Source organism: Neopsephotus bourkii, unplaced genomic scaffold (assembly GCF_033783945.1).
Source record: "Neopsephotus bourkii isolate Nb327-2 ecotype Australia unplaced genomic scaffold, CSIRO-AGI_Nbou_v1 NB_372, whole genome shotgun sequence".
NCBI lineage: Eukaryota > Metazoa > Chordata > Aves > Psittaciformes > Psittacidae > Neopsephotus > Neopsephotus bourkii.
This window is the reverse complement of record NW_026900878.1, coordinates 1,196,998-1,219,583: the sequence shown is the minus strand read 5'-3', so window position 1 is coordinate 1,219,583 and position 22,586 is coordinate 1,196,998. Positions and strand designations below refer to the sequence as shown.

At 34.7% G+C, this 22,586-nt stretch overlaps 1 protein-coding gene across 4 annotated transcripts in view; it reads right to left on the bottom strand.

The window, feature by feature from the left end:
- Positions 1 to 22,586, bottom strand: part of VRK1 (VRK serine/threonine kinase 1) — a 36,387-nt gene that overhangs the window by 1,480 nt on the left and 12,321 nt on the right. For 2 of the 4 annotated variants that reach the window (XM_061348914.1, XM_061348915.1), the window contains exons 4-12: positions 21,844 to 21,913; positions 21,359 to 21,446; positions 19,868 to 19,976; positions 19,635 to 19,727; positions 18,520 to 18,652; positions 17,109 to 17,229; positions 16,001 to 16,056; positions 14,630 to 14,808; positions 9,852 to 10,376 (exon numbers count right to left, since the gene is read on the bottom strand). In XM_061348914.1, coding sequence (XP_061204898.1) covers positions 10,053 to 10,376; positions 14,630 to 14,808; positions 16,001 to 16,056; positions 17,109 to 17,229; positions 18,520 to 18,652; positions 19,635 to 19,727; positions 19,868 to 19,976; positions 21,359 to 21,446; positions 21,844 to 21,913 — 1,173 coding nt within the window. In that variant the 3' untranslated portion in view covers positions 9,852 to 10,052. Of the gene's footprint in view, positions 1 to 9,851; positions 10,377 to 14,608; positions 14,809 to 16,000; positions 16,057 to 17,108; positions 17,230 to 18,519; positions 18,653 to 19,634; positions 19,728 to 19,867; positions 19,977 to 21,358; positions 21,447 to 21,843; positions 21,914 to 22,586 lie in introns of those variants that run through there. The other 2 variants (XM_061348916.1, XM_061348917.1) reach the window with 2 other exon arrangements.

Below are 22,586 nucleotides of genomic sequence, written 5' to 3'. Positions count from 1 at the left end.
GTACAATTTCACTTGTCAACCACTACATTACATACAGTTGATCCAATTTAATAGCCCACCTCCACCAAGAGATGAAGAATCTGATACTCTTCAAAACCTAAGCTCCTCCTTCCTTCCCACGCACCAAGTATGATCCCTCCCAGTATGAAGCCATTTTTGGTATTCATTGGACCTTTTCCTAAACTGATCCAGATCCATAACCTGGCAAAGAACTTCTTCCGGTCTAGTATTCTCATAGTGTTAGTGGGTTGCAGCATCTTAAGGGCATTCTGAATGTAGCCGATACAAGAGGAGGTGGAAGGAACACAGATGTCAAGCTGTTAAATCAGCTCACCTATCAGCACAACTTTATCTACAGATTTGAAGCTATTATTTGACTAGTTTATTAACAAAGGTAATGAACAGTACATGTAAATAAGATTCCTAACAAACCTGGAAGACAGGTTATTCAAACAGACCGTACTTAAATGCATTAATAAGAACCTCCCCTGCACTTTGATGCTTCCCTGCCCATTAGCAGGGAAGAGTAAACAAAAAACAACAAAGCAATCCACAACAGCTCATTTCTGTAACTCACATTCAACTGTAGTAACTTTAAGAAAAAAGTATCACATATAACAAAAAAAATCTACCATTTTCATAAATGCAGTAACAATTAAATGTTTTTCATTTCCTACTCGTGGTATTTTTTTTTAATTATTGATATTTAATCCTAACTTCCTTCTCAAAGTCAGTATGCCTAACTACTTAAGTTATTGATTGTAAAACTATATGTGACTGCACAGTTCCTGTCAACTTTGTAATGTATATTACTGACAAAGAAAAAGAGGTAAAACCGAGTTTCATGGAAGTCTATAAAAAAGCTGCTTGCACAAGACAACATTCTTTGAGCAGTGTAACCGATTGTTCAAGCACAATGAGTGAGTTTTGGAGAAAACAAGGAGGCAGAGAAGACTGCAAAAAAAAACAAATAGTCTCGAGTCTACTCAACAGCTAAACCACATCAAGAAAAACAACAAAGTATTGCAAACAGTTTTGCTTTCATGTTTGTTTAATTTTACATAAGTTAATTTGCTCAAAAACTGTTGTTTTGAAATTAAAAATATCAAAATTTACCTTGAAGAATTTTTCTATTCTTGAAAATGAAATGGAGAGTGAAAAAATACTCATTCCTTTTTTATCCCAAAGCACTTGCTGCTTTCAACATAAAAACATAAATGGATTTTGTTGGACAATATATCTTTAATAACGCACTTTAGGACAGCTTTGGTGTTAGTCTCTCATTGAGCACAGTAGCTTTATCAATGGAAGATCTGTTCTTGCAAAACACACACACCCCAACACTTTCCATCAGCACCACACCCCCCACACCCCCCCACAACTGCTTTTTAAAAACCAAATCCACTCTGGTACCCTTACAAGTACTGGAAGCTAAAAGCTATACAAGCAGTTACCATAAAATAAAGTAGTAACTTAACTATGTAAATCATTCCTTCTTTCAGCTAAAATCTGGTTTATGTTAAAGAATTAGTGTCTAATTTTCAAAGTCATGAAGTATTTCAGCTACTGTAATTGTGGAATCGAGCAAAAGGCAAGTCATCTGAATTTTCAAATTGGACAGCCACAGTGGTATGTAAGCCAAGTTATTCTATAAACTGCATGAACTGTACCAGTTTACCCCTCTCCATCCCTTCTAAGATTTTCCCCTGGAATTTTTTGATTGCAACTGAAACCAGAAAATTAGCAGTTTTCTCTTAAAAAAAAAAAAGCAATAACCTGATCTTTTTCCCTTTCATTAATCTTCACAGGTTTTGAATGAGGTAACTGATTTTTTTCTTCTCCAATCATATACTGTATAATCAAATGCTGCGATGACAGGCAAAATTCATGCGTTATTATCAGAAATTGTCAATATGAAAATGATCACGTTCAGTAGGAAACTACTACAGGTATTTGGTTAGGAAAAAAAAAAAAAAAACTGAGTCACCAGATTTGCATGTCTGTATTTCAGGAATCTAGTATTTTATAGTCATCATGGCCAATACAAGAAATTAAAGCTTACTATTTCCTAGTTCAGCGAGAGTTTACCCATTTCTTGTTGCCTATGCTGGAAAGCCAAAAAGGAGAAGAAATCTACACTGCCTCTGATTTTTCCTTTATCTTTATTGCATCAATGAGTTCCTTTTTAAGGTTTTTCTAAACAAACCATCATCATGAAGAATCTGTGATTCATAACAAAAAAAGGAAAAAAATCCTTGTCATGGTTTTTTATTCCTCATTTCAAACTTAAGCAGCAGAAATAGTCTCTTAAACTATCTAAGTTAATTATGTGAAACTCAGAATAACTGCTCTCAACCCATGTTTAGTTTCAAAGTTTGCAGCTATTTCAGAACTGAAGGTCTTTCAGCTTTTTCAAAATTAGTTAGCCTGGTAACATATAACCCATGAACTTTTCTTGTGGGAGAAATGTCAATTCCATTTCTGAAAACAGGAGAAGTCCTGTGTGGGCAACACCAAATGAAGACACAAAGCAAGCTATTACAAGCAAAGGAGAGGGTTTTTATAAAGCAGACTAAACCGAATTAGGTTGCAACAGCAATTTAAATGAGGAAGAATTATATAGGCAAAAATAAACCAGATGGTGTCACTGCACAACTTGTTTCGAGACTGGGACAAAGTTCAGCAAAGGCATAAAGAGTCCTACAGGCTCTAGAGAAATTATAAGTTAATTGTGATATCTCATCCCCTTCATTTTATCCCCATATTATAAAGCAATTTTACAAACCCAGCAGCACTGTGTATAGTTTTGGGCTCTATGCTTCAAGAAAGTTTTGAGAAAAATGGCGTGGTAATCATGATCATTTAATTTTAGCTTAACTGAAGAAAGGTAAAAATGATGAGAAATGTGATGTGCAAAAATATATGTATCTGCAAAAAGTTGCTGCACAAAATGAAAGCAATATTCATGTCTGCAGTAGACAGGACAACTAATAAAGTTAAGGGAAATTCGTATTAGCTACTAAAAATATTCCTTTATCAAGTCCTTTTTAGTAGCAATGATAGTTAAATATTATAAGTGGTATTGACCAGGGATGTTTTAGAAGCTTAATCATCAAGATTTTAAGAGAAAATACGGTATGTATCAAGATGAACATTGATGTCCATAGACTGGTGTATAGTTTCCCTTCTCACCTTGTTTTCCAATTCTACACATACCATTTGAGAAACATGCATATGTCTTGTAAGAGAATATCATAGGCTAGAATATTTGAAAACAGAACCACATACAGATTTTAGACTGTAGGCAAGCATCAGGTCAGTGAAAAACATCTAGCAGCAGGCATGCTGGATGTTAGCAACTGCATCACTTGCATATATTATATTTCCGCCTGGCAAAGACTGGGTATATGCCAGCCTCTGTATAATGGCTGAAGAGTATTTGCAATTCTAGTCTATGCAAGCTCGTAAACTAGACCTCTAGTAATCATCATTAAAAAACACAGCTAGCATTTCACCCTCAAAAGCAGCACATGTAGTTGAGTAAGCTGATCAGACTTTGAAAGGTTTCCTTTCTTAACAAAAAAAAAAAAATCAAATGTGTGTAGACAACATGTGCATAATCTCTCACACACACACTGCTGTATGTTTATCTCTTTAAGAAGCAAAGGTCCTTAAAACTGGAGTGCTGGACCACATGGTGGAGAGTTCTCAAGGGGTTTCCGAAAAAGATGTTCTCAGATTGGTCTCCACATAGATGGAACTTAATCATCATTTCTGTGTAGACACCTGTGCCACAGCAGGTTATGACAGAACTGACACTTCTTTGACACTGGCAACTTCATTCCACATATACTGAATTGCCAAAGTTAAGCCAAGAATTGATGAAGTAGGAATGAGAGGGCTACTGACTTAGCACAACTCTCCCTAGTCAACCAGATACAATCTTCCACATGCCACTATGGCAGACCTCAGTGCATTAAAGTAATCCAAGAATAAGTTTTGTTACTAACTTAAGTAAGTAACTGTTGGCTTGTCATTTCCAAAGCAGACAAGTTTAGGTCTGTCAGTTCTTCAAAATTCTTTCACTGACCATAGTATGACTTTTGTCTTGCAAAATGTGCTTCAGTCATATTTCATCTGTCTTTGACTGTATCACATAACCACATCATTTGTTGGATGGATCCCCAGGAAACATTATTGCTTCAACTGCACCTTTAAAGGGTTCCACAATAATCAAAGTGGTAAAGAAAAGCAAGAGAACAGAACTGATATAATTGCTATTTACATATGGTGAATAAGGAAAAAAAAACCCACCAACATTGGAAGCAAAAAGACTGCACTCTGTGTCCAGCAGCAAGCATAAAATGGGATCTGAAGCCAGGCTGTGCAGCATTTAATGAGAGTTAAGCATCACACTTACCTACAGTCCTCAAATCAGTTTGGGCAGTTTGAATATGGTGCAAAGGAAGAACTACTTTTCCTTTAAGATGGTGGAATAAGGAAGAGTATGCAGTGCTCTGACAAGCCCTTTCTCAACTCAGCCAGGGAACACTGTACGGCTGACAAAATCTTGTAGTGCAATGCCTCTCAAACAACAATTTTCCAGTACTTTAAAGGCTGCTGAAGCAACCACAAGGCAACAAAACAGTAGTTTTTGTTAGTTGTCTTGTTCTCTTTTCTGTATAAAAAGAAGTATGATTCAGAAAAAAAGAACAGAGAGACCAGAAGAATGCAAACTGGGGACAGACTTTTTAGCAGGGCCCGTTCCAATATGAGGGATAACGGTTTTATACTAAAAGAGGGGAGATTCAGGCTGGACATAAGTTAAAAATTCTTTACAATGAGAGTGGTAAAATACTGGAACAAGTTGCCCAGAGAGGTAGTGGGTGCGCCATCCTTGGAGACATTCAAGGCCAGGCTGGATGTGGTTCTGGGCAACCTTATCTAGCTCAAGATGCCCCTACACATTGCAGGGGACTTGGAACAGATGACTGCTGTGATTTAAGCCCCTTTGGATAGTTTGGGTCAGGTGTCCCATTTCTGCTTCCTCACAGGTTCTTGTGCCCCTCCTCACTGGCAAAGCATGAGACTGGGAAGTCCTTGATCAAAGTAGGCACTGCTTAGCAACAACTAAAACATTGGTGTGTTACCAGCACTGTTCTCAGACTAAAGCTGAAACACAGCACTGCATCACCTACTAGGAATGAGGAAAGTAACTGGTACAGCTGAACCGATGATAATGACCTTTGAAGGTCCCTTCCAACACGAACTATTCTATGATTAAATATGGACTTGAATTCCAGGAAATACATGTTTGTGAGGTGGGGATGAGAGAGAAGAAAGTTAGTTTGTAGAGTTATGGGATGGGGGTTTTCTTTAAGTACTCTGTTCTTCCAAGTTGTCTGCTTCCTGCAACAAATAAAGCTGATACATTTCCATATTATCATATGGAAAAACATCAGGATACAGGAAGGTACTATTTGATGATTTTACGCCTGTGTATTTCCCCAAGATAACATCAAATCTGTGAATGTGCCTTTAAAAATTTTAATATAAAATTGTTCCAGATAAAACTAACAGATTTATTTCTATTTGTAAAAATTGCTTTACTGAAGACATTCCAAAACACAGTTGCACATACACATATAAATCAGCAGTCACATGCAGCATGTGCTTAAAAATAGCCCTCCTTTCAACCACACAGTGATTTGCAGGAGCAACAAAGTTTAACTCAAATATATTACTTGCAATCTTGAAAAAGGTTAGTTCCCTGTAAAAATTTGAGTCACTGCAGTAACAATTTTTCTTTATTTCCCGTAGAAAAATTTCACTTGCAAATTTTATGAGTTTGAATTGCAACACTTGTTCAGAAAACTGCAATACATCTTCAGGTCACAGGGAAAAAAAAATTAACAAAAAAACCCCAACCAAACCAAGAAAAAAGCAGACATCACTTTTATGCTTAAGTGATTTAGTTCTACATATGAAGTCATTATACAAAAGCTTACCACATGGAAAACTGTCTTCAGAAGGTTTTTTGTTTTAAATTAATACTTTTTATAAGTTAATAAAAAGTAGCAGTAATAACAACAAGAAGTGTAATGAGGAATTTAAATGTATTTACATTTTAAGTGTGTAAGTGCTAGAAGGGGTCTGAAGAGGTTGTACAGAATAAGCTTAAAATATAAGGGGAAAATACATAGGAAACAGTGTCCAAGCAGATACAGGAGTAAACAGGAACACTCCCATACTTTACATTTTGGACATTAATTTTGTGTTTTTATTGTTACAAGAGGTACATGTTCAAGGTGCCTCTTAGTGAATGACACTTGCAAATTGTCAAGGAAAACCACTATTCAGGAAGAACCACAAAGATAGATTTGTTTTATATCCAATTTATTTTTAACATTTTTACCCATAATTTAAAGATCCTTCTACTTAAAAATCACTTCCTGCCACACCTCTTCTAACTTAAATAGCTTTTGAAGGTCCTCAAACAATTTTGGGGCCAGACATAAAAAGACAGTTCACTTTATATTGTGTTTGAATAAACACAATGCAAACCACAGAAGTGAGTTTGTCAACATTTCTGACAATTGAACATTTCTCTGCTCTAAAACCTGAATCTTTGTGTTAGTTTCTACATAAAACATACAAGTATATGATTTTAACTTCTAAACCCAGATAATGTACTCTTATACTAGAACATTTAATTTGCAGCATTCCCAAGACAAGTAAGGGAAGACTAGGAATGGCAGAGAAAGGGACAGACCTTTTCACAACGAGTCACAGACAGATACACCATTTTAAGACAAATATCCACTTACTCCTGGAGTCTGTTACAGATACTAGTCATTACCAAATCCTTCACAAGAAGGAACACATGAATAACAGTCAGCTGGAACTATTGTAAGGTACAGGTTTTGCTGAAAATACATGTTTGTATTGGGATGTAAAATTAAGAGGTAAAAATCTACCTATAATGTGGGCATTAGTGTGGAGTAGCAAGACAAGTAACAAGTGGCAGCATAAAGAAGGTCAAAAAAAAAAAAAGTATTATCTGCTTTCTCCTAAAGCTTGATGACAAGGCCAATAATTCTCTAAATATAAAAATGAGCCTAAGTGTAGATTTAATCCAACATTAAGTAATAAATCTTGCCTGAATAACGAAAAAAAAGATTTCTAATACAATAACCCAGATACTGATTTATGCAAAGCCATGCAATGTAAATAAACATAAAGCTAATTACCTATTAATTGAGAAATGTATTAAACCTCCATTTTGGAAGCCTTCTAACCAATCAATCAGTATGACTGTTTTAATATCAGAGATGTTCACACAAGTTTTTATACTGCAAGAGTACCTGAAGACCCCAGTTAAGGCCTTACCATGCTAGATGCTATCCAGCAATAGACATGCACAATTCCTACCCCTACCAGAACAGTCTATTAAAAAAATATATTAAAAAAAAAATACAGTGCTTTCATTGCCATGTCTTTTCTCTTTATACTGTCCCAATTAATAAAACTGTTTAAAAAAATTCACAACAGAAAATAAAAAGGGCTGGTAAAAAAAAAAAAAAAAAGAAACAAAATCTGTTGTACAAAAAATTCTGTATTTCTAGAACCCAATCTTCATCAACCCCAAGATTTGAGGAATTTGCCAGTGGTATGGGTTTTATCTCTACTGGTAGCTTTGCACTTAGGGTTATTTACAAATTCTATAAAACTCTTATTTTTCCAGCATTTATGCCATTTCCACCAAAGTTCCCTATACTGGCTGCCTAGTCCATGCAAACCGATTAAAACCAAGCATATTACTCCTATTAATATTATGCAGTACACCCCTGCAGAAGCGTTGGTGGATACGTAAAGTATATGCCAAAATTTGGTATTATGTTTTAACAGCATCATCACGTATAAGCCTGTATTATTTTACTATCATACATGAAGGCACATAATACTGAAAATGGAGCTGTAAGAGAGTGTGAAAAAAAATCTTTCATTTAAAATAGAAATTGTCACTTTTCCCTTGGTGGAGAGACACCACCATCCATATTACCTTAAAAAGGATACCTCTTAAATGTCCACCTTTCAGGAAAGCATATGGGTTTCAGTTATCACGGGTGAAAAAAAAAAATAAAAGAGGAAACTGGTAACAAGCTAATTTAAATAAAAAACAGTTTAAGAATTGCACACAATTTTGTGCATCTTATTTTGGAAGTACAACACAGCTTGTTTCTTGAGGGCTTTCTGAAATCCTGTTTCTAAAAAGAAGAGTCTAACACTCTTGCTTGACAGCTCCAGAAGCACTGATGTCTGACATGACTGAAAGAGATGGCCTTTAATGAACTCATCTGAAGTGGCTGCTCTATGCTGAGAACAACCAGGGGAAGCAGCAAGAATTTCAAGATTCCCACCCTTTCTCAGCACTATTCTTTATTCCTCCTCCCCTAAGCCTGGGGGCTCCAAAACCTCTGCAGCAGTAGATTTAACTACTGGTGGAGTCCCTGTAGCCACTGTGCATCCTGCTATACTCAAAGTGCTGCACAGAGGATCAGGAACTTTTTGGGACAACTAATTTTTTAGGCAAGACTAAAACTGCATAGTCAGATGTGGTTAATGATGTTCAAGTGAACAGGAAGAGGTAAACACGATTCTTCATGTCACTGCTTTAAGTCCAAATACTCATGAGATGTTGTTTAAACACCTGAAGAGTAAACCATCCAGACATATTTCTCCCCTTTAGAAACCAATAAAATAGCACTTCGGGAACTATTAAAATGTTCCTGTATGCCAAAATTTTGATTTCTACAATTAACAGGTATCAAGAAAAATACCCATTTTACTGGACAGTATACTTCAGGATATAGTTTTAGTCACAGGACTAATCATATATGAAGAAACAAGTCTACAGTAAATAGAATTAGTCAGAACTGGAAATGCAGTTTTAAGTGTTTCTAAATATTAAGCTTTTCTCAGTTGATCAAAAACATCAAAAATCACAAGATTATGAAACAGTCACCCTTTCCTTCAACACAGGTTCATGAATCATGTAATAAGTGGTAAAGTTTTTAACTCCAAATTTGAAGAGAACCAAATTAGTACGAACATGTATCACTTTTCACCTGAAATCAGTTGATAACACTCCCCTCACTTAGTCTTCATTAAAACGGATAGTATGAAAAGGTGAAATTAGAACCATTTTGCCTGAAACTCTATAGAATTTACAAGAGAAGGCTTAAATTCATGTGTCTCACTCATTTTAACCACTGGCTGTTGAATATACATATAGCCTCCCAGATACCTTTACTTAGTCTGAAAAACCTTAGCATTTAGAAAAAAATGATGCTACCACTTGGATTGCAATTCCTTGATTCATTTTTCATCTCCATCTATGAGAATTTTAATTTAGAATCCCAGGAAAAAAGAACTATAATATGTAATATAAAATTAAAGTACATTCTGCTCAAGTGTATCAAATCACAATCACAAAATACTCAGCTGTATCAATTTTTTTTGTTATAAGGTCTTAAATGAAATCTGAAATGCTAAAACTATGAATAAACATCAGCATCATATCAAGTAATTTTATTTCCTTGAAAGAAAGTATAATCTAATTAACCCTTTTACAGACAAAAACAGACCAGAAAATTCATGAGTTTAAGTCAACAACTCAAATGGCATTCCAGTAAGACAAATAATCACCGATTTTAATGATCAGAATTCCGTGACTTAAACAGCTGCAAATGAACATAGCAGTGTTACCTCCTGGAATAACATTAGCTTAGTTACTTGGACTTCATACCACCCTGTTTGAGTAAATATAATAGCATAAATCTATAACTTACCGGTAATATCACTGTCTTTGAAATGTTATATTTTCCCATTCTGCCATACTCCATCAAACCTTTTTTAAAAAAGCAGGTTTACTTCGAGGTAGATTCCAGTGATACCGCTTTATTATTTTTAGGCTACTTGAACAAAGACAACATCTGGTCTTTTACTGAAAAGTCTGAATTAAAAGTTCCGTAGAAAAAATATCTTTGTAATTACTTGAATCTGTTCTGCACACAACAGTAAATGGTAAACAATCTCCCCATAAGATCCTCTATTTCCCCAGAACATACCATTAGTTTGCTCATCCTATTTCCTCCTTCTCTTCCACTAGGAAGGGGAGTGAGTGGCTGCGTGGGAGTTTGGTCCTTACCCAGGGTTAACCTGCCACACCAGTACATGTGACTGAGGAAACAACCTTTTGACTTACTAGAAGAAGTAGGTTTCTTTTTTTCTGGGCTGCCTGTAACTTCCGTATCTGCTTCAGTGTCCTCACTGGCTGAAGCTGCTGTCTTTTTTTCTGCTGCTTTTCTCTTTTTCTAAAGAAAAAAAACAAGGAAAAAAAAAAAAACGAAGAAAAAAAAAACTGAACTCAAGAGCAGAAAAGACCACACAAAGTAGAAAGTATCTCACCCTCGCAAGGTATTCCCTAATTTTAAGCATTAATTCTTCACATGATAAAATGTCTTCAGTTGTAAGAAAATGTATTCATATATTAATGCAATACTAGTACTAGGCAACAGAATATTTAAAAGTTCAGTTCCCCATCTGCAGATCACATTAGGAGTTGAAATCTGAATGTATGAAAACACAAGTTTTTATGATCAAAACCTATTCTTTTTATTTACACCGAACAACTGTCACAGACGGAGCAGTCTGAAAAATCAACATAAAAACCATTTTACCCAAAGTTGATGTTAATTGCTTTTTTTAAAGCATTTTTTAAAAGCTTTTTTTAAAAAGCAATTACACCTCATTAAATTCAAGTTTATCTGATCCTTGCTTCATAAGGCTTTGCACACCTTAAAAGTAGCTAACACCAACTGACAGTACATTATTTTTTTCTGATAGCAGCTATGGGTTCTCTTCCAAAGAGAGGTATTTGGGAAATCTGAACTCTATTCAAGGTACATTATCTCCAAACCTCTAAATGGACAGAACTGTTATTATCTGTGTATTACAATTAATCTCACTATTGCAAAATATTCTTAAGGTAGTTATGGAAACATTATTTTTTTAAAGCCACATAATTTTTTTGCAAAGGATGAGTTGACCTGTATCTGTATCCAACATAGATGAATGCTGGAAGAGTTTACCCTTACTATTTTCTTTCTTTTTTTTTTTTTTTTTAATTGTGTAAGACTAGAGCTTTACTAATACAGCTTTAAAAGTGGCTACAACTTCACATAGCTCATGAGAGAAGGGGAGAGTGCATTACATCCTTCCTTTCCAAAGTGTTGCTTCATGATTACCATCTAAACCCTGCTGGGCTGAACAGATTGGTTCGATAATTACATACAATAACTGCAGTGGGCAGGTAACCCTCAGCTGGCACAGGGCAGCTCCCCTGTGAGAACTTCCATATGCAAACTGCACTGATGGAGTGCATTAGGTACATCTTTCCTGCCGGTGCACAGGCCTGATTACCGCCAGCCAAGACTCCAAGGTTAGCATGTCAGCAGATTTGTGATGCATTAGGCAGGAATAAACACAGACACTTTTGTTCATTCTGACCAAAATTAAGGAGGACTATTTCAGCACTGTACTGCTTTTATAATCAGAGATAATGCATTGTCCCAATTGTACTAAAAAACATTTTAAATGCTCATCAAAAACAGATATCCAATACTTGCTGCACAAAAGCAAAATACATTTATCTTGCTTCCAAGATTATTTAATAAAAAGTAGTTTCTTAATCTTGATGCACATGAATTACACAGAAGCAGAAATCAGGCAGCATTCACCTGACAAAAGCAACACCTGCACATCTGAAGCTGAACATTAGAAGGGTCCACAAATCACTACGATCCATACTTTTCCAATTTAGTTTGCTCCTAATATTTCCCAGGAACTCTTCAGGACTAAAGGAAAGATGTGGTCCTTGTCCTGAATAATTTCATCAAGAGCTGCAAATATTTCCTTCAACACATGGTAAGGCTATCTTCTTGTTTTGCTAGAACTATTATAAAAAAAAACACACACATAAACCATGCGTGTACCATACGGGCTGGGGGTGAAGGGAGAGGGAAGAAAAAAAACCCACAATCTCCAGCAGAACTGTGGACTGTGTTTCATTTACTTATATGTCTGGGGAAACTTGAGTCATGACACAGGAAACAAAATGCTAACTTTCAATATAGCAGACATCTATGCTATTAGCCAGATACCAATAGCAGAAAATGACTGAGACTCCAGAACAACCATGCCTATGTTCAACATATAATACACATCATGGCTCAATTAGCTATATACAAGCTGAAAGCGCAGGAGACTCCTGAATTTTAAGAGTTTATTTACGCAGAAGCTACAAATACTGTCTCCTAGCTATGAAATAGCATAACTTCAGAACACCAAACAACACTGTTTTAAGAAAGTATTATGGTGGCTCACCCCAAAGGAACTGAAGAGTAGGTGTTTTAAGATATTAGAAGATCAGTATAGCCAAAATGCCATACTCTATAGAGGTCACTGTCTTCTCAAGGGTGGATGCCAGACTGCATTTTTCTTTTCCAAATTGGACATTAAGCATGCCAAAAAGAAATTCATCATATGCTAGAAGATACTGGCTTTCAGAGGCAAGATGCTACTGATCAATGGTAATTTATCTTTACAGAAAGCATTTTCTAGCAGTTTGGAATTTGGACCTTATTTTCAAAACAGTCATCACATTGAGCTTCCCATCACAGCTGAAAATACATAAAATTTTAACTAGCATTCTATGTTCTTCCTTTCTCCCTCTGTGTCCAGCCATTCTTAACTAGCGTAAATCATCGTCTCTCTGGGAAAAAAAACTAGTATCATGTGTTCCCAAGCATGTAGTCTGGGGAGGGAGACATCCTGTTTAAGAAAGACCCTCATTCCAGTCATTCTTGATGTGCAAAATACACCCATGGAAGGACTGACACCATATATTCTTCTACCCTAGACTATACCACAAATGTTACAAGGCTTAGAAAATCCATTGTGGATTGAAGAGTCATCTGTCCTGTATCTGGTCAAAATCAAGCAGGTTATGTCAACCTGATTTCAAGGAAAAAAAAACTTATTCTGTTCAGACACTCTAGCAGTATCTGGCATGAAGTAGTTAGCATGGTTCCTCAGAGGGTGAGGGGGTTTTCTGGTGTTTTTTTTGTTGGTGATGGTTTTGGTTTTTTATTTTAAAGAAAAGAAAGAAATCCCATGTTAAAAAAACTAAGTCATAATTGATGCTGGTAAGCAAGAACCTACACAAAAACTATTATCTCACCTTTTGGGAATGGTCTTGACTAATACTGGCTATCGAAATTAGATTTTTGAAATTTTATTCCACTGGAAATGTGCACCAGCAATCTCTGCTGGACAAGGACATTAAAGGTCACAGATGTTGGCTCTGCAGCAGGCCAACTTGTTCAGCAAAGAGACCAGTCAACCATTAAAAACAGATTGGGTTTTTTTCTCTTAATATACAGGTCGATCCACAGGAGTAACAGAAGAATTTATAGAATCATAGAATCGTTAGGGTTGGAAAGGACCTTAAAATCATCTAGTTCATTATGCTAATGAACCCTCCTTTTGGACAGATCTTTAGATCCAGTTCATCAAAAAATACTAGTATAGAGACAATGGCTGTATGCTTTTAGCCAAAGTATTATTTAATAGGAAAAAAAAAAAAAAAGCTGGACATGTATCCTCAGAAGACTTTAAAATCCTACAGCTTTTTTTCTCTTGTGCTTTTTCCTCATCTTTAACACACTGCTGATCAAGTCAGTAAACAGGCAGAATTGCCATACTATTGTCCTATATTACAATTTTCAGTTCTCTGGTTCATGCTAAAGGAACCAACAAACTGTTATTAACAGTTATTAACAAATGTAAATAAACATGCTAAAGGAACCAACAAACTGTTATTAACAAATGTAAATAAACAAGTAATAAATACATTTTTGTGTACAGGATAATATTTATGGTTCCATTATTTGACCATTTGTGTTATTATTAAACTGTTTTAAAACACACTTTCCTTAAGGCTTAAAAAAGTTCTTACACTGTACTCAAATGGAAGTCCAAACCTAGAGTTTAAGGCTTCTTAAATACAAGGAATAAAATACCCCCAGACTACCAGTATAGTTAAGACTCATAAATAACGTATTAGACTACGGTGAATTCAATATGTGAATTCCACTTGGCATAAAGATGCATACTTAAAACTAAACTTTGAACTAGTTATGAAAATATGAAATGAAACCTAAACTTATTTTACCTTACATGCATTTTGATCCACCTGGAGTTTTAGCAGTTTAAGGAAAATATGTAAATTAACAGAATGGTAATCTGATCAAATGTCATTACAACTGTGCATCCTGCTATCCAAGGTATATTATGAAAGTACGCCTACAAATATCATTCTATATTAAGTTTTAATAACAATTAGTGAAGTTGAATTAGAGAAATTATGTATTAAGAGTTGAACTTAAACATTTCAATACATGCCTGTTCTCTACTTGACGCAGTTATTACCCTTACTTCCAATACTACTATAACTATTTGGGTCAAAAATGCATTAAAAGCAGACATAATTTTTTAAAGTAATAACCTTTTGCGTGGGTTTTGTTTGCAATTCTCCATTCTCTGACAAGCCAAAGTCAAGTACTCCATCATCTTTTTGCCCAATGGCCTTAAGCCCTTGCAGAAGTATTTCTCGGAATTGCTGATAAACAGGTTTCTCTTCATAGCTCAGTAGTTTCACCTTTTCCATGTATTTGGCTATTTCATCTAAAGAAATGGTACCTCCAATTAATCTCTATTTGAAAACATCATAATTATTCACTTTTACCACAAAAGAGTCAGAAATTATGCATGCACTACTTATGCTATTTTTTGAAATGGCTATTTAAAACTCATAATTATGACTTACTACAACATATTTCAGAAAAAAATTATACCAAGGTTCATTACTCAGTGATGACAGCATCACTGTTTTCTTACATGTTCATTGCAATGAAGAAAAGTCAGTTGTAAAAAATGTAACAGGCCAATCTTCACCAAGGAATGATTTTTTGCATGGTATTTCTTATATCTGTATTTATAAATGTTGAAAAGGAAACTCAGTGTTACCTCAGAACTTCATCAGTTCAAGACTGAAACACACATTAAAAAAAAAAATAAAAAAGAAACATTTGACCCCTGCAAGAAAAAAAAAGAGTGAAAACTCTTATGATCTTCTGATCACCAGGGGTAGCTGCAAGTAACTAAATATTTAAGATCCCAAGAAAGTGTATTTCTAATAGTCAAGCTTAAAAAAAAAAAAAAGACAAAACAAAAACTACTCAGCAAATTGACAGTGAAAAATAGAAACAATCTATACTATATTTCAAGTTTGCTTTACTTCATATTTTGAATCTCAAATGCTATTGTGAAAAATAAATTTACACATCTCATGTTTGCAAATACTTAACATTGTCTTTAGTCAGAAGAAACACAGTGTCTGCAGTTTATGTAACTACAGCCAAGAGGAAGAGCCTAAACTTCTCTTAATCAGCAATCTAATTCCTGACACACTGTTGCTTTGATAAAAGCAGGAAGAAAAATAGGTACAAACTTAAGTAAACACGGAGGACTTAATAAAGCAACAGATTAGAGTACAATGCCCAAGACAACCCTCTCAGGAGGTGACATACTGATGACAGTATGACAACTCCTCACCTTCTGCAGCAAATGAATCGATCTGGTTTTATTTGAATGCAGAATAGCATGGCCTTCCCTTGTATGCATCGAACATGCCCCACCGTAATACAAATTTCAGAGCTTCCAGCCACTGTCTGAAGTTGTCTACAATTTGGTGATGGGACCCAAACCAATTGATGGATTTTATTATTTTAAAGAAAAAGGACACTATACCATATTATTAGAGAATGTTTACCATGCTACATAACAAAGTATTTTAATTAAAAATAGCTCTTCTTACTTGGTTTGTTTTTGCCAGGAAAGCATTTGTCCATCAAAACTGAGATATCTCTACAGCTGAAAAACAAAATTATTCAAAATCAGGGTTTCTTTCAAAGTTTGGATCTTGCCATGTTCTGATCAACTTCCCAGGTACCTAGCTTGGGCCACTATCAAAGACGGAAAACACTAATAGACAAACCTTTGGTATGACTTAGTACAGCCATTTATAGGGCTGCAGTATATTTTGAGATGCTGATGAATGCCAGGCAGGCTATGTGAAATATGGTCAAGTTCTGCTCAACAGCTTTTGATTCTTATAAAAGGATGCAAGTAGAAGACTGAAGGAAAAGAACTGGTCCGGTTTAAAACCTCACATACCAATGCTCTCACCTTTTCCTGCTAGAAGACTCTTTCTCTAACTGATATTATTCACAGCAGATCGCCTGCCAAAATAAAAACTAGGGGGAAGGGGAGGGAGCAGAGCTGCACTAACATTGATGGAGGCCAAAGTGTTACAAGTAGAGATAAGGAAGCCAGATACAAACACTTCTTAGAGACAAATACTGCTTTGCTGGGACAGCTTTCTTCATATTAAATATCTGACAAAGAGTTGAGTGGGGTTGGGGGGGAAGATGAAGAAATGTAACAGCAAGGGAAAAGGACAAAAAAAAAAATTAAAATTCCCACATTAATAGCCATTTAGATGAAAAGATGTTCAAAGACACTGAAGATGCACCTTTAGCTCGCATGTCTGCCACTGACTTCAGAGTGTGGCGTTACAAATGCTACTCATATCCCAAGCTTCTCTTTCTGTAAATTGGGACTAATGGTTACCAGCATATTTCTAAGAGTGCTTTTTGCCTTAACCATAGCAGTATTCTAAAGCAACAATACTGTGGTGGACAAATAAGTATCCTGCATGCAAAAGAAGACAGTGGAACAGTGCAAGTAAAGTATAATTATAAGCCAAGGATCCATGAGACATGATGAAGGGAAACTGAGGCTATACAAAGCAACAGCCTACTCACAAAAAAGGAATATACTGCAAATACAAAGCATTTCTACAATAAGACATTTTTATTCCTGTTTTTAATTTCAAGTGAGAAAGAAAACTAGTAGCTTCTCACCCAATTTTTGAGTCTCTGACAAAATCCGGATCTTTCAAATTATCCTCCCATGGTAAATGGCCACTAATCCAATGAATCATACAGTAACCCAAGATCTCCAGATCACCACGTCTTGATGGTGCTAAGGAACCATAAGAACAGCTAATAAAGCATACACAGTTTAACAGTAGTTAAAATTTGTAAATACGTTAAGACAACAGAAAGCCGGTGCTAACAGTGCAACAGGACTGCATCCATTACTTCGTTATTCATTTTAGCATGAAAACAAGGAAGGAAAAAAATATTGTTCCTGCATCTGGAAGGATACCTTCAAGTCTTTTATCAATCTCTATCTTCTGTTCAAGATATGACATGCTGCAGTTATCCCAATTTGGCAAGCTCTTTAAGTACTCAGATTGTGGAAAAAAGAGAGTGAGTCAGTGAAGTGACTGACTTTCTGTTCAGAACAGTTTTTACTTTCCTTCTTCTGCAAAAAAAGTAATAGTGCTGAAATGCCACCTCCTGAAAAAAGCATTCCACAATGCAGAAATATTTTATGTGGCTTGAAAACTGAATAGAAGACAATATCCCTAAGCCTTACAAAAAAAAAAAAAAAAAAAAAAACAACACCCCAACCAAACAACAAAACCAAAACGACCCACATGTACATTGACTACAGACTATACCAGAAGTCCAAATAAGCAAATCAGGTCATCATTGTTTATCTTCAGGTTTAAACATAGGTGCAAGTTTTCATCCTGAAGTAAATAATAATTTTCAAAGACTATTATTTTTGCAGGACACGCTTTTATGTTAATAAAACAAAATTTAAGAATGAAGAAAATAGAATTGGTGTTCACTACAAATCCTCAATGTTTAAATCAGACATAGGCCTGTCCTTTCCATGTTCAACCTTTTCTCAAATCTTGGCTTTTGATGTTCAGTGACTACAGGCATAATTTTGAAATAATATTCCGTAATTAAATGAATTTTTTTTTAAAAATCTAAATATTAAGCTATCAACAAAATAAAGAATATTGTGTATCTTTGCCAAATATGAAGAAACAGTGTTCACTTTGACAACAAACTATTATCTCCTGAAAACAGGGCTGGTTTTTCTACCTGGATCTTGTAGGCACTATTCCATTCCTACTTAGTTTATAAAAAGCAATATACTAAACTTCTTAACAGTCTTGAGAAATTAAGGAACTCCATTTAAGAAAGTTACATTAAAAATACAGTAGATACCAAAGTAAAAGCCAGTAAATGCAAAAAAGAGAAAATGCCAGCATCATCCATAGAAAAGAAAAAAATATTTTTATAGATTCAGAAACCTGGGTGTTTACAAAACCCAATGAAGCGCATAGAGTCTTCTGTATTTATAAAAAGTATGCACAAGTGCCTATCTTTGAGAACAGTTTTAGGCCCTTACCTACACCCTTGTGTGCATCAATACTGGTATATTCAATAGTTCCATCATGACACCTTTTGGGATCTTCTTTATATACTTTGTGAACTCCTTCAGGACAGTATCGGTAGGCAAGTCCATAATCCACCAAGTACACCTAGTAATTTCCACAAAACTCCAAGATTAAAAAAACTATAAATACAAAAAAGATTGCATATAACAAACGTAACTCCCAACCATTCTCTTAATTTCTAAAATAACATTAAAAATGGTGATGTTTTCAACTTCAAACAACCCTTTCTCAGTGCTTTATTGAGATTACTACGTGTGATTTTAAAACGTGTCAGGTTCTGTTGTTTTCCACATAGTCTGATCTGGAGGTCATTTTGTGCTGATGCAAAGGACAAGTACAGTAAAATAGTCAGTTACAGCCAGTAAGACTAAACGTAAAAAAAAAAAAAAAAAAAAAAAGTTCCGTTATAAATACACTCACTGCCCTACTCTCTTTAAAGTCAACTGTCCCGTTTGAATACTACTTCATACTATTATTGCTCACTAACACCAGTTACTTCAAGAGAACTGAGATTATTTTACTTATTTCATAAGCTTAAACATATGAGCAAGACCACATACATAATTCTGAAACTCTAATATGCATTGATTGACTAGTAAAGAGAGTTAAATATGCAGCAAAATGAGACTCCCATAAATCAAGTGGAACAATCAACACTTTAAACACCAATTTTTCCAAGTAGCAGAACACTTATCTGATGGATTTCTTGAACAAAGGAATGAGGTAACAAAGCAGACAGGCAAACATAATTTACCAGTGTGCTATATAATTTTAAGCTTCTACCTACAAATACTTATTTGTGAGTCAATTTTCTTTTAATCTTGAGAATTTCTCTAGAATATTATTTAGGCCAAACAGTCAATTTGATAAGTGTCCAGCAAAAGGAATTAAAAAAAAAAAAGAAAAAAGAAAAGAATATTAACTAGATATAAATGTCAAGCAGAAATAATATTACCATATATATTCTTAAAAATGAGCTTCTGCTAGATTTCACATGTTCAAAGCACTGCCATGTGCTGTCAAATAGACGGTTTAAAACATGGGGAATAAAATGCATTAGAAATACCTGATTAGGGTTCTTGTAACTCAGGAGAAGGTTTGAGGCCTTGATGTCTCCATGCACATATTCATGCTCATGGACGTATTCCAGGATATCAAGCTAATGAAACAAGAGCCATATAAATGCAGTACCCAGCTCCACCCAGCAGAGGACCTGTACTCAGCACACAACTGTGATTTAACTGAAAGACTTGCACAGGGAAGACTGTAAAAATAAAAATACATTTTTTTTAAACTTACTATTCTCAAGCCTAGCTGCAGCACAGTTTTATGGGAAAATTGCTTTCCATTCTCTTCATACATCTTCTGAAGATCTCTGCCAAATCGGTCTATTATCATAAATCGATAACTAAATTCAAGGAGGAGGAAAAAAAACCCAGCAAAGTTACTGAACTGTACTTAGCAAAGTGTTTTATTTATGTGTCAATTGCACAAATTACTGATTGAAAACATACCTCTCAAAAGATAAACTGCAGGTAAACAGGAAATATATATGTTGTACATCAATTCTTCTTAATATAAACTCATCAAAAGTTCATCTATCAAAAGAATTGTTCTTTCTTTCTGGCTAGTTATGTAATACAGTAACAAGTACCCGCAGATGAACATATCTGTATTGTAATTCACTGCAGGTAAACCCAAACATTAATTACTTACAGAAATATATCTTTTTTACTTTATAAATGACTGACTTAACATGGTGACTTGAAACCTGTTGCAACCTTTTTTAAAGCTGTTATTAAAACCAAAAATCTCTCACTTGCCAAAGGTGTTCTTTGTTATTATAGCCAAATAGGTTCTCTTAATGTAAGAGCTCAAAATGGCTATATTAAAGAAACTTTTTGCATTAAACATTGCAAAGAAAAGTTTATTTGAGGGTGGGTGGAAATCATTGTCATATTTACTTTCGCCTCTCAAAAGTAATGTTTGTACATTAAGTGAAAGTTGAGAACCAACTGAAACAATGATACTTCTGACATACAAGGAAATACATACCAACTGCCCTATATAGTGGTCTGCACAAGGAAGCCTGAGCTACTATAACCAGCCAGAGAACTGCTCAAACTCCTTTGCAGTACAGCCATTTAGAGAAAGCCCACTAAGAAACAAGGTCTGTTATATAAAAAGACATAACATACAACACTAAGCCACAAAAACCCTTCATGACACAGAACAGTAGTAAAATCTATACCTAGACTTAAAACATATTTAACATGAGACTAGCAATTATTCTAGCTCACATATTAAGTCAGAAAGACTATTATTAAGAAAAAAAAAAATCCAAAACCCAACAGATTTAGGGAGAACGCTAAGTCCTTTATATGTGTGAGTGAAAATACTCATTTAAGGAGTACACCATATTAGAAGAAAAGCTTTAAAGATACTCATATTATTAAAGGACTTAAACATCAGAAGTTGATTTTATTTTAATTCAAAAATGAAAACCTTCTTAACTACAGTTAAGTATCAGTATATGACAGCAGTGCTTGAGACAAATGAAAACTAAATCACAAAGAATGTAATAGACACAAATACAAGTAACAAACAGAACACAGATAAAACCTATCTATTCATCTGTTCCTTAAACATCCCATTATAAACACAAAACTTCATAGCAGAAACAAACAACATGAAGATAGGTGGAAAATACATCATATAAAGTAAATTAGGGTGAAAGGGATGTAATTGTGGATGAAATAAATCCAAGTATATGCCAAAAGATGTATTCACCTGTTTCCATTTTTTTCATGCAAGCCAGAACCCCAGTATCTTGGTACACCTAAATACTGCAGTTTATGGGATTTAGTCCACTCCTGAACTGAAAATACAAATAAAGGTAAGTTTATGAAACTGTATCAGTAGAGACCTGCATAAAAAGGGAGTACTTGCAGTGCTTACAGTTCCTGCGTAAAGTGTGAGCTGCTTATTTCATGGGAACTTGTATGCAAAGTGTACTGGAAAGGTAATCACATATCCATTGTAGGGACAGGGACACAACTAAAGTTTCAATTTAGGCAACACTATCAACACAACCTTAAAGAACATCTTATCAAAAAAACCTAATTTTACTATAAGTCTGAATTAGATTTCAGTAATTTAAAAATAATTTTTAAAATTACCTAAAATTATTTTCTTAAAAGTTTGACCTTATTCCTGTAGGCACTATTTTCCTAAATGATTGTAGCTCTTTAAAAACATTTTAATAGACTGCTTACTTTCATCTGGCTTAGCAGCTCGCATGTAGAACTTTAACTCAGTAAAAAGAGGTCCATTCTGGCTGGGTTCCTTTAAGACAATTTAAAATTAGTTAAAACCTCCTGTATTAGTGCCTAACAATTATTAAAAGCTCACAAAACGCACAATTCACCCTATAAAGAAGTATTCTCCCTCAAGCACTCTACCCAATACTGATAGATTCAATAAATATGTTCTTTTTATAAAAGAAGGTTGGCTCTAAAAAATTATCTTTATTATAAATTGCTTAAAATTAAGGGTATCAAAGAATCCTCTCCCATAACAAAAGATTAAAGAATACAAATGAACTGAAATATATAAAAATATTACTAATAATTGGCAGCAAAAGTTAGCAGAGAACATTAATCATTATCTCAGATTTTCCACATTAAAGCTGGATTGCATCAGTTGCAATAACCATTACCAAGCCTAAAATAACAGCTGAAATTAACTGATGCAAAAAATCTTGACAAAAGTTAAATTCATGTCTACAATAAGGTATTTTATTCCCTTTATACACTAGTTATCAAGATAAAATTTAGAGAGGATCTCCCAGTTTATCTTAAACTAAATTACAACTATACCTACTTTGACTTCAGAATCTACCTTGTCTTGAAGCCAACATATTTCAGTTTCATTCCCTAGAGACAAATCTATGATAACCACCTACTGCAGCTAAAGTGAAAGAGAAATTTCTTTGAAAACAAAACACAAACCCACACAA